The sequence below is a fragment of the Pleurodeles waltl genome, chromosome 10 (assembly GCF_031143425.1).
Source record: "Pleurodeles waltl isolate 20211129_DDA chromosome 10, aPleWal1.hap1.20221129, whole genome shotgun sequence".
Lineage (NCBI taxonomy): Eukaryota > Metazoa > Chordata > Amphibia > Caudata > Salamandridae > Pleurodeles > Pleurodeles waltl.
This window is the reverse complement of record NC_090449.1, coordinates 12,124,205-12,136,712: the sequence shown is the minus strand read 5'-3', so window position 1 is coordinate 12,136,712 and position 12,508 is coordinate 12,124,205. Positions and strand designations below refer to the sequence as shown.

Below are 12,508 nucleotides of genomic sequence, written 5' to 3'. Positions count from 1 at the left end.
ACTGCAGGGAGATAAGCTCTGCAGCATCACACAAGGCAAAATACCACTGAGAGGGACAGGTTAGTGCTGTGGAGAGGTGTTCATTTCCTGGAGATGTACTTAAAATAAGAATGGCATAGGATCAGGGTGAACATAGTTGTTTGCAATTAAAGGTTAAATTGTCCATAATCTTGTCTTGTCACCCTCAAGGCATTCTTGGATCACAGATTCCTACTTTGGTAGAATGTTTTATAACATGACTTATCACTTTAAAAAGGTGGCATATGGGGTCATATTCTGCATGGCTGAGTGATGATGTCACAGGTTCCTTCATCTCCATCCAATACCAGCTGCTGGTGCCAGTGGGAGCCCTCAGAAGCTGGCAGCCCACCCCAAGCCCTGAGTCCAGCAGGGGGCGAGAACTAGCAGAGCGAAACTGCAGAGACCTCAAGGGAGTGAGGCAACATACTGGATGCTGGGTCGAGCCTTACTCACAACACACTAAGGGCCAAATATGTGGGGATTTGGCGTAGGACAGCGCCGCAAGCCTCCTTGGTGCGTTGCCCTGCGCCAATGTGACAGGGCAGGAATGCGCCCCATTTATGTGATACGGTGCAGTCCTGTCCTTTCCCCTGCACTGGTGCCATTTCAGCAGCAAGCACCAATGCAGGCAGCCTTGCTCCGTGGTGTAGGGTGTCTGTGTTGCATGCAGGACTGGTTTGTGCAGGAAGGGGCACCTTCCTGCACAAAAACAATCCATGCAGGTGTTTTCCTCTGTCTATGTGTGCTGCGGAATGCAGCACACATAGAAGAGGGAAAACCGAGGAGAAATAAAGAGATTTCTCCTGGTTACAGCTGCTCTGGGAGGTGTAAGGTTTAGGTGCATCCCCAGGTTTACAGGCTCTCGTGCAACTGCTGTGTCCAGGGCAGCTCCTGGGAGCTGCAGATACTGCAGACCGCCTCCTACAGACATCTGCACATGATGGGAAGAGCTGATGTCGCTGCCGGAAGCCTTGCCTCCACCTTAGAGGTGTTTTGCTGTTGTTTTAATAAATTTACTTTGATTTATATTATTGTTGTTTTATTTCACTGGTCACTTCTTGTGTTATCACTTAAATCAAAGTTTGCGTGACATCATCTCCTTTGATGTCATCAATAAATTCATATTCATACGAATTCTCAAGTCATGAGAGCTCTGAGGCGGGATATGTGGTGAGTGACAGGAAGAGAGACCTATGAGGGAGCTGGATGCTGGATGTCCACCTAAGGTCCCTTTGAAGCTGGGAAGTGTTTCTTCAGGCAGGAGATGGAGAGGAGATATGTTGACCATGGGTTTTGTTTCATTTGGACACCAGGCCTGCAGGCCAGGAACCTTGGGAGTTGTAGTTTTGATTCACTAAAATTGAACTCACTGGACAGAAGATTTCGATTTCAATTGTTTGTAAAAGTAAGGCCCAGGGCTGGAAACATGGTCAGCAGATCCTGGGGTACAGTTGGTCGCACTGCGATGAAGGCCTGAGAGCTGGACGGCTGACCCGCTGCCTGCTGGTAGCGCCTAGTAGTACTCCTCGTCCTCGTTCTGCTGTGGCCGCAGGACCACACTGTAGTACGTCTTGATGCAGGAGAAGGCCATGGGTGGGATGAGGTGTCGGTCGATGAGGTTGTTCTCCAGGTGGACAGAGATGAGGTTGGAGTCCTCGGGCACTCGCATGTCACAGATGGAGTTGAGGGGCACATACCTGGAAAAGCAAACAAAGGACAAGTGAGGAGTGGTCTCCTGTGTGGTCACAGCAGAGGAAAATTACCTTGGGTCAGGCTTTTCAGTACTGCACTCTCAGTGCCTGACCTTGTAATGGCGTCTCGGCTAATGATACTGTGATGGTATCTCACCACATGACCTTGTAATGTGTTCTCCGTACGTGACACTGTGCTGGGGTCTCAGTAACTCTACCCTGTGCCGGACTCTCAGTACATGACCCTGTGCCAGACTCTCGGTACATGACCCCGTGCCGGTCTCTCGGTACATGACCCTGTGCCGGACTCTCAGTACATGACCCTGTGCCGGACTCAGTACATGACCCCGTGCCGGTCTCTCGGTACATGACCCTGTGCCGGACTCTCAGTACATGACCCCGTGCCGGACTCTCGGTACATGACCCCGTACTGGAATCTCAGTACATGACCCTGTGCTGGACTCTCAGTACATGACCCCGTGCCGGACTCTCAGTACATGACCCTGTGCTGGACTCTCAGTACATGACCCCGTGCTGGACTCTCAGTACATGACCCCGTGCTGGACTCTCAGTACATGACCCCGTGCCGGACTCTCGGTACATGACCCCGTGCCGGACTCTCGGTACATGACCCCGTGCCGGACTCTCGGTACATGACCCCGTGCTGGACTCTCAGTACATGACCCCGTGCTGGACTCTCAGTACATGACCCTGTGCCGGACTCTCAGTACATGACCCTGCACCTGTCTCTCAGTACATGACCCCGTGCTGGACTCTCGGTACATGACCCCGTGCCGGACTCTCGGTACATGACCCCGTGCCGGACTCTCGGTACATGACGCTGTGCCGGACTCTCGGTACATGACCCCGTGCTGGACTCTCGGTACATGACCCCGTGCCTGACTCTCGGTACATGACCCCGTGCCGGACTCTCAGTACATGACCCCGTGCTGGACTCTCAGTACATGACCCCGTGCTGGACTCTCAGTACATGACCCCGTGCTGGACTCTCAGTACATGACCCCGTGCCGGACTCTCAGTACATGACCCCGTGCCGGACTCTCAGTACATGACCCCGTGCCGGACTCTCAGTACATGACCCCGTGCTGGACTCTCAGTACATGACCCCGTGCTGGACTCTCAGTACATGACCCTGTGCTGGACTCTCGGTACATGACCCAGTGCCTGACTCTCGGTACATGACCCTGTGCCAGTCTCTCAGTACATGACCCCGTGCTGGACTCTCAGTACATGACCCCGTGCCGGACTCTCAGTACATGACCCCGTGCATGACCCTGTGCTGGACTCTCGGTACATGACCCTGTGCCTGACTCTCGGTACATGACCCTGTGCCAGTCTCTCAGTACATGACCCTGTGCCAGTCTCTCAGTACATGACCCCGTGCTGGACTCTCAGTACATGACCCTGTGCCGGACTCTCAGTACATGACCCCGTGCTGGACTCTCAGTACCGCTACCCTGCACCTGTCTCTCAGTACATGACCCCGTGCTGGACTCTCAGTACATGACCCCGTGCTGGACTCTCGGTACATGACCCTGTGCCAGTCTCTCAGTACATGACCCTGTGCCAGTCTCTCAGTACATGACCCCGTGCTGGACTCTCAGTACATGACCCTGTGCCGGACTCTCAGTACATGAACCCGTGCTGGACTCTCAGTACCGCTACCCTGCACCTGTCTCTCAGTACATGACCCCGTGCTGGACTCTCAGTACATGACCCCGTGCTGGACTCTCAGTGCATGACCCCGTGCCGGACTCTCGTTGATCCCGTGCCGGACTCTCGGTACATGACCCCGTGCCGGACTCTCGGTACATGACCCCGTGCCGGACTCTCAGTACATGACCCCGTGCCGGACTCTCGGTACATGACCCCGTGCCGGACTCTCGGTACATGACCCCGTGCATGACCCCGTGCTGGACTCTTAGTACCGCTACCCTGCACCTGTCTCTCAGTACATGACCCCGTGCTGGACTCTCGGTACATGACCCTGTGCCAGTCTCTCAGTACATGACCCCGTGCTGGACTCTCGTTACATGACCCCGTGCTGGACTCTCAGTACATGACCCTGTGCTGGACTCTCAGTACATGACCCTGTGCTGGACTCTCGGTACATGACCCCGTGCTGGACTCTCGGTACATGACCCCGTGCTGGGCTCTCGGTACATGACCCCGTGCTGGACTCTCGGTACATGACCCCGTGCTGGACTCTCAGTACATGACCCCGTGCCGAATTTCAGTACATGACCCCGTGCTGGACTCTCAGTACATGACCCCGTGCTGGACTCTCAGTACATGACCCCGTGCTGGACTCTAAGTGCATGACCCCGTGCTGGACTCTCAGTACATGACCCCGTGCCGGACTCTCGGTACATGACCCCGTGCTGGACTCTCAGTACATGACCCCGTGCCGGACTCTCAGTACATGACCCCGTGCTGGACTCTCAGTACATGACCCCGTGCTGGACTCTCAGTACATGACCCTGTGCTGGACTCTCAGTACATGACCCCGTGCCGGACTCTCAGTACATGACCCTGTGCCGGACTCTCGGTACATGAACCCGTGCCGGACTCTCAGTACATGACCCCGTGCCGGACTCTCAGTACATGACCCCGTGCCGGACTCTCAGTACATGACCCCGTGCTGGACTCTCAGTACATGACCCCGTGCTGGACTCTCAGTACATGACCCTGTGCCGGACTCTCGGTACATGACCCCGTGCCGGACTCTCAGTACATGACCCCGTGCCAGTCTCTCGGTACATGACCCCGTGCCGGTCTCTCGGTACATGACCCCGTGCCGGACTCTCGGTACATGGCCCTGTGCCGGTCTCTCAGTACCGTTACCCTGCACCTGACTCTCAGTACATATAACAGTTATGTTATATGTTACGCTATGTTATATTATGTTAAATGTTGTTATGTTGCCATTTTATGTTATGTTATGCTATGTTATGGTATGCTATGTTATGTTTTATGTTATGTTATGCAAAGCTATGGTATGTTATGCTACGTTATGTTATGCTATAATATGTTATATTGTGCTATGTTACGTTATGATATGTTATGCCATGCTCTGCCATGTTATGCTATGCTAAGCTATGTTATGTTATATTATGCTATGCTATGTTATGTTATGGTATGGTATGTTATGCTATGCTATGTTATGTGTTATGTTATTCTATGCTATGTTATGTTATCTTATGCTATGTTATTTTATATTATGCTATGTTATGTTATGTTATGCTATGGTATGTTATGCTATACTGTGTTATGTTATGTTATGCTATGTTATGTTATCTTATGCTATGTTACATTATAATATGCTATGCTATGTTATGTTATGCTATGTTATGCTATGCTATGTTATGGTATGTTATGTTATGCTATGCTATGTTATGTTATGTTACATTATATTATGCTATGCTACGTTATGTTATGCTATGTTATGCTATGCTATGTTGTTGTATGTTATGTTAAGTTATGTTATGTTATGGTATGCTATGCTAAGTTATGTTATGCTATGTTATGTTATGCTATTTTATGTTTTGCTATGCTATTCTATGTTATGGTATGGTATGTTATGTTATGTTAGGCTATCCTATGTTTAATATGTTATGTTATATGTTACGCTATGTTATGTTAAATGTTGTTATGTTGCCATTTTATGTTATGTTATGTTATGCTATGCTGTGTTATGGTGTGCTATGCTATGCTATGTTAGGTTTTATGTTATGTTATGTTATGCTATGCTATGTTATGGTATGACATGCTACGTTATGTTATGCTATGATATGTTACGTTATGCTGTGCTATGCATGTTATGCTTTGTTATGCTATGTTATATGTGATGCTATTCTATATTATGCTATGCTATGTTATGTTATGCTATGCCGTACTGCTATGCTCTGTTATGCTATGTTGTGCTATGTTATGTTACACTATGATATGCTATGTTATCTAATGTAATGCTATGCTCTTATGTTATGCCATGTTATATTATGCTATGTTATGTTATGATATGCCATGTTGGCTTATGCTATGCTATGTTATGTCATGTTATGCAATGCTATGTTAGATGTGATGCTATGCTATATTATGCTATGCTATGCTGTAATGCTATGCTCTTATGTTATGCTATGCTATGTTATGCTATGTTATGTTGTGCTGTGCTATGTTAGGCTATGCTATGTTATGCTGTGTTCTTATGCTATGCTATGTTGTGCTGTGCTATGTTAGGCTATGCTATGTTAGGCTGTGCTCTTATGCTAGGCCATGTTATGTTATGCTATGTTATGCTATGCGATGTTAGGCTATGCTGCGTTATGCTATAATATGTTATATGTTATGTTATGCCATGCTATGCTATGTTATGTTATCTTATGTTACGTTATTTGGGTATTTGTAGTCATTGTGGCACTCAGTCTCAATAAAGAGCCTCTTGACACTGACCCTCGATGGAGTCCTCATGTCATCTTGATGCAGCCCACGCAGATGGAGATCAGTGGTGAACAGCCATATGTTCAGCACTTCCATGAATCGCGTTCAGTAAACTCCTCTCAGTGCAGTGATAATCAGGAGTGCTAAGGTCAGTCTCTGCACGTGTCCACGTAAAATATCACTTTTAGTTTTGAAGGGACTTTATCAAATGTTTCATGGTGTCTCTTGCATGATTGACGCACCAGAGTGTTCCGTGGGTCGTATGTTGCACGGGCTCTTAGAGCTAGAGCTGACCCCGGGCTCGGCTCTGGCTCGGCTGTCCTTGTTAGCTTCTTGGCTCGCCCACCCTTGTGTAGTTGCACGTGCACTGATCTGGCGTGGATGGAAGTGCACGAGAGGCAAGTCAGTGCACATTGATGTAAACCTTTAATGTACATGTGATGCACTGGGAGGGGGAGAGAAAGCGCATGTTCTCCTGTGTGTGCATCGGTGTCCACGCACACACACACGCGCATACACACACACACGCGCATACACACACACACACACGCACACACAGAGAGCTTCACAAAGTCCCACAGGGTGCACAACTCCTGGTTACAGAAGCGCAACCCATGACTTTGCTACTCTGCGTCCATGCGCTGTGAAGGTGCGCCCCTCCTCCACCTGAGGGGTCAGTTCAGTGACCATCACTTGCATGCTTCGTGGCTGCTTTAAATGGGCAGGTGCTGTCCGGACTGAGTACCTGCACTTTTTATTTGAAAAGGAGAGTACCTGCGCTTCTCAGCACTACTACCCTCCATTCACTAGAAGAGTACCGGCCCTTCCCTGGAGCAAAGAGGCACTCTGAAGAGTGAGATTTGATTGGATTTTAAATGTATAAAGCGCTTGAATGCCCAGAGGCGTCTTGGCGCTGTGAGTACCTGCGCCTCTAGATTTCCATTTGAAGCACCGGCTCCCGGAGCCCCAGAGGACACCCCTGGAGCTGGAGGCCGCGCTTACCTGATCCTGTTGAAGCTGAGGCGCAGCACCTGCAGCGCCTTGAGGCTGAGGAGCCCCCGGGGCACGGCGTGCAGGAGGTTGTTGTCCAGCAGGAGCTCGGCCAGGGACTTGTAGAGGCCCAGGAAGGAGGAGCCGTGGATGCCGTCCTCCCGCAGGCGGTTGTGCGACAGGTGCAGGAACTCCAGGCCGGGCTTCATGTGGGCGAAGACGTACCCGGGGATGCGCTCGATCTGGTTGTGGTGCAGCCGGAGCTGGCGCAGGCCCCGGGGCAGGAAGGAGGGCACGTGCACCAGGCGGTTGTAGGACAGGTCCAGGGTCTCCAGCTTCCTGTGGAGACAGAGGGCAGCCACGTCACCCATCAGATGCAACATCCGCTCTCAATGATCTACAAGCAGGCCCAGGCTCGGGCATTAGGGTCACCATCATGGGCGTTCATTCACTTGCATGCCAGGGATAGAGGGAGTGGCATCACATACTCTTTGACCTTAATGACACCACAGGAAGTGACATCAGAAGACCACTGACCATGATTTGCTCCAGGAAGGCATGTCACATGACCCCAACATTACAACTGCCATCGCTGAAGTTCCATACTAAGTACATGATTGGTGTACCATCACAGCCCAGACAGATGTCTATTTTAGATCCCATCTATATTATGGTGGGGACTTGATCTTTGAAAGTTCTGGGACATAATATTTATCCTGAATTGTAGTGAGCAAGAGAACCTTATATGCCAGACATCTTCTAGGGAGTTTCTGCCTCTTAAGAAAAATGTGAAAAAAAGGTTAAATGGTGCATTTTAAAGCACAATTTTCACAGAAATTTTCTAAAATGCCATAGGTGCTGGAAAGACACTTATTAAATATTCAAATCCTTTTATTGAATGCCGAGCAAATGAATCCTGTAGTTCCCCAGGGGTAGACTCCATTTTTCAGCATTTTCTTATGGATGACCTTGTATGCAATGAGTGCTCACTTAGTTAAAAAATAAATGAAATATGTCAGTGCCAGAATTTTGTAATTTATGGGACCCATTTACCATAGATGAACTTAATGTTCTTCAATGTCAAAAATCACCTCATTTTGTTAAGTATGCCACCCTCCCATACATAAACTACCTCCAATGTGCTAGTGCCAACATTGTGCTACGGCTGTCCATATGCCAAGAATTTCTGCCAGTGTGCCAGTATGTTTCCATGGGTGACCCACATGCCATGAATTACCTTCCATATGTCAGTACCACTATTTTACCACTGGTGCACTTTGTGCCAAAAACTACGCCCAGTGTGCCAATGCCAGTATTTTGTCACTTGTGCCTGCCATGCTAAGAACTGTCTCAAATATGCCAGGGGACGTATTTCATCCTGGGTGTCTCTATAAGACAACAATGACCTTCAGTATGCTAGGGCAGCAACACACTTGCGAGAATCACATCACTTCTCACTTATTCTCACATTCACTCGCTCTCTTACTCACACTTACTCTCATTCCTATTCACTGACACTTTCTCACTCCCACTTTCTTACACTCGTTCTTATTTATTCTCACATTCACTCACTCTCACTCACACTTACTCTCAATCATTCCTATTCACTGACACTTTCTCACTCACACTTTCTTACACCCCTTTACACTCATTCTCATTTATTATTACATTCACTCACTCTCACTCACACTTACTCTCACTCATTCCTATTCACTGACACTTTCTTTCTCACTCACACTTTCTTACACCCCCTTACACTCATTCTCATTTATTCTCACATTCACTCACTCTCACTTACTCTCACTCATTCCTATTCACTGACACTTTCTCACTCACACTTTCTTACACCCCTTTACACTCATTCTCATTTATTATTTGTAGGAAGTTGGCTCTGTATGCACTATTTCAAAGTAAGGAATAGCATGCACAGAGTCCAAGGGTTCCCCTTAGAGGTAAAATAGTGGTAAAAAGAGATAATACTAATGCTCTATTTTGTGGTAGTGTGGTCGAGCAGTAGGCTTATCCAAGGAGTAGTGTTAAGCACTTGTTGTACATACACATAGACAATAAATGAGGTACACACACTCAGAGACAAATCCAGCCAATAGGTTTTGTTATAGAAAAATATCTTTTCTTAGTTTATTTTAAGAACCATAGGTTCAAATTTAACATGTAATATCTTGTTTGAAAGGTATTGCAGGTAAGTACTCTAGGAACTTTGAATCATTTCAATTGCATGTATACTTTTCAAGTTATTCACAAATAGCTACTTTAAAAGTGGACACAGTGCAATTTTCACAGTTCCTGGGGGAGGTAAGTATTTGTTAGTTTTACCAGGTAAGTAAGACACTTACAGGGTTCAGTTCTTGGTCCAAGGTAGTCCACCGTTGGGGGTTCAGAGCAACCCCAAAGTTACCACACCAGCAGCTCAGGGCCGGTCAGGTGCAGAGTTCAAAGTGGTGCCCAAAACGCATAGGCTTCAATGGAGAGAAGGGGGTGCCCCGGTTCCAGTCGGCCAGCAGGTAAGTACCCGCGTCTTCGGAGGGCAGACCAGGGGGGTTTTGTAGGGCACCGGGGGGGACACAAGCCCACACAGAAATTTCACCCTCAGCGGCGCGGGGGCGGCCGGGTGCAGTGTTAGAACAAGCGTCGGGTTCGCAATGGAAGTCAATGAGAGATCAAGGGATCTCTTCAGCGCTGCAGGCAGGCAAGGGGGGGCTTCCTCGGGGAAACCTCCACTTGGGCAAGGGAGAGGGACTCCTGGGGGTCACTTCTGCAGTGAAAGTCCGGTCCTTCAGGTCCTGGGGGCTGCGGGTGCAGGGTCTTTTCCAGGCGTCGGGACTTAGGTTTCAGAGAGTCGCGGTCAGGGGAAGCCTCGGGATTCCCTCTGCAGGCGGCGCTGTGGGGGCTCAGGGGGGACAGGTTTTGGTACTCACAGTCGTAGAGTAGTCCGGGGGTCCTCCCTGAGGTGTTGGTTCTCCACCAGCCGAGTCGGGGTCGCCGGGTGCAGTGTTGCAAGTCTCACGCTTCTTGCGGGGAGATTGCAGGGTTCTTTAAAGCTGCTCCTTTGGATAAAGTTGCAGTCTTTTTGGAGCAGGTCCGCTGTCCTCGGGAGTTTCTTGTCGTCGTCGAAGCAGGGCAGTCCTCAGAGGATTCAGAGGTCGCTGGTCCCTTTGGAAGGCGTCGCTGGAGCAGAGTTCTTTGGAAGGCAGGAGACAGGCCGGTGAGTTTCTGGAGCCAAGGCAGTTGTTGTCTTCTGGTCTTCCTCTGCAGGGGTTTTCAGCTAGGCAGTCCTTCTTCTTGTTGTTGCAGGAATCTAAAATTTTAGGTTCAGGGGAGCCCTTAAATACTAAATTTAAGGGCGTGTTTAGGTCTGGGGGGTTAGTAGCCAATGGCTACTAGCCCTGAGGGTGAGTACACCCTCTTTGTGCCTCCTCCCAAGGGGAGGGGGTCACATCCCTAATCCTATTGGGGGAATCCTCCATCTGCAAGATGGAGGATTTCTAAAAGTTAGAGTCACCTCAGCTCAGGACACCTTAGGGGCTGTCCTGACTGGCCAGTGACTCCTCCTTGTTATTCTCATTATTTTCTCCGGCCTTGCCGCCAAAAGTGGGGGCCGGGGCCGGAGGGGGCGGGCAACTCCACTAGCTGGAGTGTCCTGCGGTGCTGTGACAAAGGGGTGAGCCTTTGAGGCTCACCGCCAGGTGTTACAGCTCCTGCCTGGGGGAGGTGTTAGCATCTCCACCCAGTGCAGGCTTTGTTACTGGCCTCAGAGTGACAAAGGCACTCTCCCCATGGGGCCAGCAACATGTCTCTAGTGTGGCAGGCTGCTGGAACCAGTCAGCCTACACAGATAGTCGGTTACGTTTCAGGGGGCACCTCTAAGGTGCCCTCTGTGGTGTATTTTACAATAAAATGTACACTGGCATCAGTGTGCATTTATTGTGCTGAGAAGTTTGATACCAAACTTCCCAGTTTTCAGTGTAGCCATTATGGTGCTGTGGAGTTCGTGTAAAACAGACTCCCAGACCATATACTCTTATGGCTACCCTGCACTTACAATGTCTAAGGTTTTGCTTAGACACTGTAGGGGCACAGTGCTCATGCACTGGTACCCTCACCTATGGTATAGTGCACCCTGCCTTAGGGCTGTAAGGCCTGCTAGAGGGGTGTCTTACCTATACTGCATAGGCAGTGAGAGGCTGGCATGGCACCCTGAGGGGAGTGCCATGTCGACTTACTCATTTTGTTCTCACTAGCACACACAAGCTGGTAAGCAGTGTGTCTGTGCTGAGTGAGGGGTCTCTAGGGTGGCATAATACATGCTGCAGCCCTTAGAGACCTTCCCTGGCATCAGGGCCCTTGGTACCAGAGGTACCAGTTACAAGGGACTTATCTGGGTGCCAGGGTGTGCCAATTGTGGAATCAAAAGTACGGGTTAGGGAAAGAACACTGGTGCTGGGGCCTGGTTAGCAGGCCTCAGCACACTTTCAATTCAAAACATAGCATCAGCAAAGGCAAAAAGTCAGGGGGTAACCATGCCAAGGAGGCATTTCCTTACACAACCCCCCCCCCCAAACGAAAGAGGATGAGACTAACCTTTCCCAAGAGAGTCTTCATTTTCTAAGTGGAAGAACCTGGAAAGGCCATCTGCATTGGCATGGGCAGTCCCAGGTCTGTGTTCCACTATAAAGTCCATTCCCTGTAGGGAGATGGACCACCTCAACAGTTTTGGATTTTCACCTTTCATTTGCATCAGCCATCTGAGAGGTCTGTGGTCAGTCTGAACTAGGAAGTGAGTACCAAAGAGGTATGGTCTCAGCTTCTTCAGGGACCAAACCACAGCAAAGGCCTCCCTCTCAATGGCACTCCAACGCTGCTCCCTGGGGAGTAACCTCCTGCTAATGAAAGCAACAGGCTGGTCAAGGCCATCATCATTTGTTTGGGACAAAACTGCCCCTATCCCATGTTCAGAGGCATCTGTTTGCACAATGAACTGCTTGGAGTAATCTGGAGCTTTTAGAACTGGTGCTGTGCACATAGCTTGTTTCAGGGTGTCAAAGGCCTGTTGGCATTCTACAGTCCAGTTTACTTTCTTGGGCATTTTCTTGGAGGTGAGTTCTGTGAGGGCTGTCACAATGGATCCATATCCCTTCACAAACCTCCTGTAGTACCCAGTCAAGCCAAGGAATGCCCTGACTTGAGTCTGGGTTTTTGGAGCTGCCCAGTCCAGAATAGTCTGGATCTTAGGCTGGAGTGGCTGAACTTGGCCTCCACCTACAAGGTGTCCCAAGTAAACCACAGTTCCCTGCCCTATCTGGCATTTGGATGCCTTGATAGAGAGGCCT

General features: G+C 49.5%; 1 protein-coding gene across 3 annotated transcripts in view; it reads right to left on the bottom strand.

Moving 5' to 3' along the window:
• Window positions 1-856: 856 nt before the first annotated feature.
• LOC138260900 (extracellular matrix protein 2-like) overlaps window positions 857-12,508 on the bottom strand; it is a 295,282-nt gene continuing 283,630 nt past the window's right edge. The window contains exons 12-13 of one of the 3 annotated variants that reach the window (XM_069209381.1): window positions 7,173-7,499; window positions 857-1,718 (exon numbers count right to left, since the gene is read on the bottom strand). In XM_069209381.1, the coding sequence (XP_069065482.1) occupies window positions 1,535-1,718; window positions 7,173-7,499 (511 nt within the window). In that variant the 3' untranslated portion in view covers window positions 857-1,534. The remainder of the gene's footprint in view (window positions 1,719-7,172; window positions 7,500-12,508) is intronic. The other 2 variants (XM_069209383.1, XM_069209384.1) reach the window with 2 other exon arrangements.